General features: G+C 35.5%; 1 protein-coding gene across 1 annotated transcript; it reads right to left on the bottom strand.

Moving 5' to 3' along the window:
* Positions 1-472: 472 nt before the first annotated feature.
* LOC130837001 (olfactory receptor 7A17-like) lies at positions 473-1,444 on the bottom strand. Its single transcript, XM_057709732.1, has one exon. The coding sequence runs from the start codon at positions 1,442-1,444 to the stop codon at positions 473-475; it is 972 nt and encodes a 323-aa protein (XP_057565715.1).
* Between the last annotated feature and the right edge of the window lie 5,242 nt (positions 1,445-6,686).

Below are 6,686 nucleotides of genomic sequence, written 5' to 3' on the forward strand. Positions count from 1 at the left end.
TATGGTAGTGATGTTCCAAGGTATGCTGCACAAAAAAGTGATAAACTGTGGTTTCATATTTTATTCACCTATAAAATATGTAATTGGTTTGCTTGCTTAGTTAATTTTTTTTCCATAGAAGGAGCACAATTCATGATTATTATTTTAGTAAAATGAAAGAAAAAATACTCAGAATAAAGTATTTCATTTCAAAAGAATTTTTCTTAAGAAATGCAAGAGGTCTCATGAGATACATAGGAATTTATATATATATTTCATATAAGATTTTGAATCAATTTGAGAGAGTAGAAAAATGACAAAGGAAAAAGCTGACAGAGAGCAGAAAAGTTAATAAAGGGTGTTTTTATATTGTATAGAGAAGATGAAATCAAAGTAATGGATCTACTAGACAATAAATTGAAGAAGCAATTGCTGTTATCACAATCTTATCAAAGAATCACAATATCTGGCTCTGAGGCTTTGAGCCCTGATATCATGTGCATTTCTTCAGCCCCAGGACAAATGGCCTTTTTATAAAAGTTTCCATCCCAAAGAATCTTCTTAGAGCCCTCTTTATGGCTTTATTTCTCAGACTAAAAATGAAGGGGTTCAGCATGGGTGTGACCACAGTGTACATCACAGAGGCTGTTGTGCTTGAGTGTGAGCTATAGGTAGCTGCAGAGCTAAGGTACACTCCTAAGCCAGTAAAATAAAATAAGGAGACAACTAAGAGGTGAGATGCACAGGTGGAAAATGCTTTATACTTCCCCTGATCTGATGAGATTCCATATATGCAGGACATTATCTTAGAGTAAGAGTAAAGAATACCAGCCAGTGGACCACCAACTAGAAGCCCAGCTCCAAAATACAGCACCATATTATTGAGAAAGGTGTCAGAACAGGCAAGTTGGATCAGCTGTTTGATTTCACAGAAAAAGTGGGGGATTTCCAAGTTTGAGCAGAAGGATAATTGCAACAGCATTAAGCTGTGTAACAAGGAATTCAGGGCACTTGTGATCCAGGACACCAGAACAAGCAGTCCACAGAGCCGGGGGTTCATGATGACTATGTAGTGCAAAGGGTGACAGATGGCCACATACCGGTCATAGGCCATCACAGCCAGGAGAAAGTCATCTAATCCAATAAAGATTAAATACATATACAGCTGGATAATGCAGCCTTCATAGGTTATAACTTTGCTCTCAGTCTGCATGTTCCACAGCATCTTTGGGACAGTGGTGGAAGTGAAACAGATGTCTACAAAGGACAGGTTGGAGAGGAAGAAATACATAGCAGTGTGGAGCTGGAAGTCTGAAATGACGGCCAGGATGATGAGCAGGTTTCCAAACACAGTGATCAGGTACATGGAAAGAAAAAGCCCAAATATGAGGGGCTGTAGTTCTAGTTCCTCTGAAAGTCCCAGAAGAAGAAATTTTGATATTTGTGTATTGTTCCTTGGTTCCATGAGGTGGAGCTGACTATTGGCAAAAAAAGAAAGCAACATGACTAATTTTCACAAAAATGGCCATAACTCACTTAACTGAAATACTATAATTTCTGCTTTGCTGGCAAGAAATTGATATTAATATGTTGTGTATAGACAAATACTCCTTGAGGGTATACCCCATGTCACTTCTAACTAGAATTTTTTGTCCCATTTGCATCATATTTCCAAAGAGTTCATGTATTTACATTTTTAATGCAAAATTATTTCATGCATTTGAGAAGTATATATTGAGCCAACATGTTCCTAGCACATACAGGGAATAAGTAGAGAGTGCTGAAAAACAAATCTTCCACAATTCAAGGATGGTGAAAAATGATATACAAATAAATATATTATATAATATGTCAGAATGTAACAGATCCTATGAAGAAAACAAAGACAGGTATCAAACACGGAGTACCAGGAGACGTTATTTTGTGCTGAGTGTTCAGACAAGGCCTGCAAACAAGGTGTTATTTGAAGTGATTTCAAGAAATCGAGAGAAGGATCTAGTATATTAGAAGTGTGTGCCTGGAAGAGGGAATGGACACTGCAAAAGACCTGAGAAAGAGGCTTGTTTCAGGTATTCAAAACCAAACAAGGAAGCCAGGGCCTCAGAGGAATAAGCAAGAGGGGGAGTGATTAGAGCTGGTGTCAGAAGTGGAGGAACATGGTGGCCTCCGTGCTACAGCTATAACCTCAGTAAACAGAGAATCCCTTTTTCTAAGTTGTCACTTGTACTTTATGAATTAAGTTGCAGAGGAATCCTGTAAATTAAAGCAGATCCCCTACTTAGTACCTTCTCTGAGTTCTGGCCTCTGTCACATTATTTCACTTTAATTTATGAGTCCAGGTGTCTCTGTTGTAAGAACTGCTCTCGCTTCACAAGGCACAGGCACACACGCACACCATGGTCTCCTGGGATGTGTTACTATCATGAGTTTTTCACCCAGAACCACCCTCCTTAGGTCATGGGTGGTGACAACTCAAGTTAGTCAGATCAGATTAACTTTCTCCTAAAGAATGCTTAAATAGTACCCAGAAATTCCAGTTCATATGCTTCCAAGGGAAATATAAACTTGGGGTTCCATTTTGCTATGGCTAATTTCTGCCCCCTTTTTAAACAAATAAAAAATATGTGAGAGAGAGAGATAACATGATGGAAAAGGATCTAATAAGCTTAAATGTCCCATGAGACAACATGATGGAAAAAAATCTTCCCTGGCTGGACAACATTCCAACTTTAGCTTCATCTCCTTCATGCCCAGGAAGAGCCATAAAGAATAATACCTCTTTTTCCAAGGACAGAAAGAGTGATATCTATATGATAAGAGAAAACATAAGGATTTAATATCCTAAGAGAAAAATAAGCAAAAGGAGTAAACTAACAATTCAGAAATGGTAATATACAAAATACTACAAACGCTGGGTATGTGTTATAAGAAGCAGTAGAAGGCTTGTTTGTCCTGAGTCTTTTGCACATTATGGGACCAATTTTTTTGTGGACTGAAAGAGATTAAAGCAAGCCCTGCCTCTGTCTTATGGGGCATATTTTGTTTGTTATTCTTGGGCTTAATATTTTTGCTTTTTTATAGATCGAATGCACACACTTTAATTCTAGTTCTGGTCTTTAGCCAACATGCAAAGGCCTTTCCAAAATGTACTCTAAAAAGCCTGAACAGGTCTTGAAAATGTATCCTCTTATTCTGGATAGTTTTCTTTACATGATTTAAGCCTGAGGACACTGTATTTTATTTCACAACACTGTTTTATTTCACGGCACTGTGACTTTGCCATTGTAACGCAAGTTCCCCATCAACAGAGACTTCAACTACCAAGTTTACTTCTTATTTTTCCAAAGTTATGTGAGTATATGTGCATTTATTTAAAAACCAGACTTAAGAAAACAATACATTAGGAAATAAAAATTATGACAAAAAAAAAACCATGAAACCAGTTAAAAGGGTAATTTCATATAATTGCATTAAGCAAATCTAAATGGAACCTCAAAAATGGCGTGAAACATAATACACAATAGCAGTAATTGAACAATTACAACATGAATTAATAATTAATTTAGAGAAGACTTAACTCAAGATAATATAACATATAATGTAGCCAGAATTTTCTGGCACATAGCAGGTGTGTTATTAGTATTTGTTGAATGATTAGGAATTAGGTCCCCTTAGAGATGAAAACTACTCTATGGGAAGGTTGTATTTCAATTTGGTTGGAAAAGGCTAGATTATTGAATAAAAGATGGAATAAACTGCCATCTATCTGGAAGAAAATAAAGTGGTTCCTCATCTAACATATCTTTAAAAAAGTATAAAATTGAACTATTTTAGGTGAATATAAAAAACACATAAAATCTACAGGTGGGAAAAATATCACAATTAAGTTGAGAAAATCAGAAGTAAGAAGAGAGACAGTTTCAACTCTATAAAACTTAGAACTTTTTATGGTCAAAAATGCCCAACCAAAAGTCAATTGCAGAACAATAATTATAAAATCATTGGAAATACAGCTGTTGAGAAATAGATAATAAGAGGAAATGACATGCAGATCAAATATATGAATCTTTGCTCAAAGTGTATGGTAATAGTTTGAAAAAATGAAGAAATCTCAGTCACAATCCTCAGCCTGGGGAAACAATGTTGATTGGATTTGAAACTTTTAAACATGTATTAAAGGCATAAGGGTAACTCTCTAATTTGGCTGGCAGAAATGTGAAATCAGGAACATTGTGGAAACCACCTAAGACAGCTATTGAAGTTAGAAACACAGGGATTCTTTAAATCAGGGTACCTCCATCTCCACATTATTGGACATTCTCTGCCAGATCATTCTGTGTGGTGGGGTCTGCCTTGTACCTTGTATGATGTTCAGAATCATCCCGGCCCACCACCTACCCTTCATCAGTGTGACAGCGAAAAACACCTATGCTTAGTGTCTCCTGGAAGAGACTTGGTTGAGAAGCACAGTTTTAAACTAGCAATCCCAAACTATTTATGTAGCAGTGATATAATAGACATTTATTGGTAAATAATGTTATAGGCCACTGAATGTGTGAGTCACACAGGCACACCATGGAATATCATACAGACGTTTAAGTAATGAACCAGCATTAAACTAGTTGATTGGAAGCAAGTCCCTGAGGATTTTTTTGAGAAAGAAATAAAAGGGGATGAATGTAGAAAACATTAAACATAATGACCACTTATCACTAAAACATAAAGACCATTTAAGAGGTATTCAGGATTGTATTCATACATTTGTGGAAAAGTACATGAATAGGTATAAGTGCATAGTTTAGAAAGAGATTTTAAAGGAAACTGAGAACTTATGGAACAAAAAATATTAGTGTAGTGAGAGTGAAATTAGATTAAATATATTGTTTCCTGAACATCAGTAGGTAACAAAATTGAATGAAAATCTACAACTCACTGATAAAAAAAAAACATGAAAGAGTAAGAATTTAATGATACTAACATGGGTCACTAATTCAAGATTAAATTGCTAAAGACTTGGAAATATAATAATATAATAAAATAATATTTACAATGTGGGGAGGGAGCAGTATCTAAATTATAATTTCACTTCATATAGAGATAGATGGATTCAAATATGCTTATAGAATATAAAGGTGATGTTTATCCAAATGCTAAAGAATTATGGCCAAAGGTGATACAACTTTGAGAAATAGATTTACTATGAAGGCCGAAAGGAATGGTAAGGAATAACAGATGTGAAAGTAGAAGTAAATGCGTATAAAATGTTATTTATTACCACTAAGAATGCTAAAGAACTTTCACTTTCCTTTTCTGCTTACAGCAAGGATTGACACATTAAGATATTAAAGTGACAACTAAATTGTTTCGGTAAGAAAAATAACAATAAAAAAGCAATGAACGGGATGTAATGTACAGCATGGTGACTATAGTTCCTAATACTTTATAGCATATTTGAAAGTTGCAAAGACAGAGTGGATCCTAAAATTCCCATCACAAGAAATAAATTAGGACTGTGGTGACAGATGATAAGTTTACTGTGGTGATCAGTTAGCAATATAAACAAATATTGAATCATTATGTTTTACACCTGTAACTCATATATTGTTATATGACAATTATATCTCAAATTCTCTTTTAAGCAATGGAGAGAATGCTATATGACTGACTGATAGATTTGACTGGCAAAATTTATACATTCTTATACAATCCATACAAATAAATCTATACATATATAAAAGAACTAAATGGCAAAGAATCTGCCTTTTTGTAAAACAAAACAAAACAAAAAATTCTTTCTCTCAAAGAATTCAATAATAAAAAGGAATAACAACACCAAGATACTACTATACAAAACAAAAGCGTTGTAGACTGACGAACCCAGTGACAGGGCAAGAGTGGAGATACAGATGTAGAGAATGGAGTTGAGGACACGGGGCTGGGGTGGGGGGTCGAAGGGGAAGCTGGGAGGAAGTGAGAGAGTAGCATAGACATATTTACACTACCAACTGTAAAATAGATAGCTAGTGGGAAGTTGCTATATAACAAAAGGAGATCAACTGGATGATGGGTGATGCCTTAGAGGACCAGGACAGGGAGGGTGGGAGGGAGTCGTGGGAGGGAGGGGATATGGGGATATATGTGTAAATACAGCTGATTCACTTTGGTGTACCTCAAAAACTGGTACAAGAGTGTAAAGCAAATATATTCCAATAAAGAGTTTAAAAAAAAAAAAAAAGAGCGTTGTAGAGACATTCTTCAACAGAGAAACTAAATGGCTAACAAACCCACAAATATATTCAGCCTCACAGGTAATAAAACATATGCAAAGTAAACTTCACTAGCATACATCTTTTAACCTACGTAAGTTTTATTTCTTATGTGAGTATCCAGTGTGAGAGAAGGTACTGTGATATGTACGAGGGTGAGTCAAAAATTGTCCGCACTCTTGCTGCAGAATTTACAGAAGTTGTAATATGATCACAGTGTGGATAATTTTTGACTCACCCTCCTATGATTCATGCAGAGATATTGCAAGGATGTATTTGCAAACAGCTCTTAGTCTAGATATTTCTCGGGTCTATGGAAACATAGTCTAATATGCCCCATCTTAAAATAAAAAGAAATCCCACCACAGATAATACCTTATTCATCTACTCCTGTCAATTAACAAGATCCTTAGACTCATGGTTCACTTTTACTGGAAGCAG

This window comes from Hippopotamus amphibius, chromosome 15 (assembly GCF_030028045.1).
Source record: "Hippopotamus amphibius kiboko isolate mHipAmp2 chromosome 15, mHipAmp2.hap2, whole genome shotgun sequence".
In the NCBI taxonomy this organism is placed as follows: Eukaryota; Metazoa; Chordata; class Mammalia; order Artiodactyla; family Hippopotamidae; genus Hippopotamus; species Hippopotamus amphibius.

Bases quoted from the DNA above. Each gene is read 5' to 3' on its own strand.
- LOC130837001 (XM_057709732.1), bottom strand. From the start codon at position 1,444: ATGGAACCAAGGAACAATACACAAATATCAAAATTTCTTCTTCTGGGA.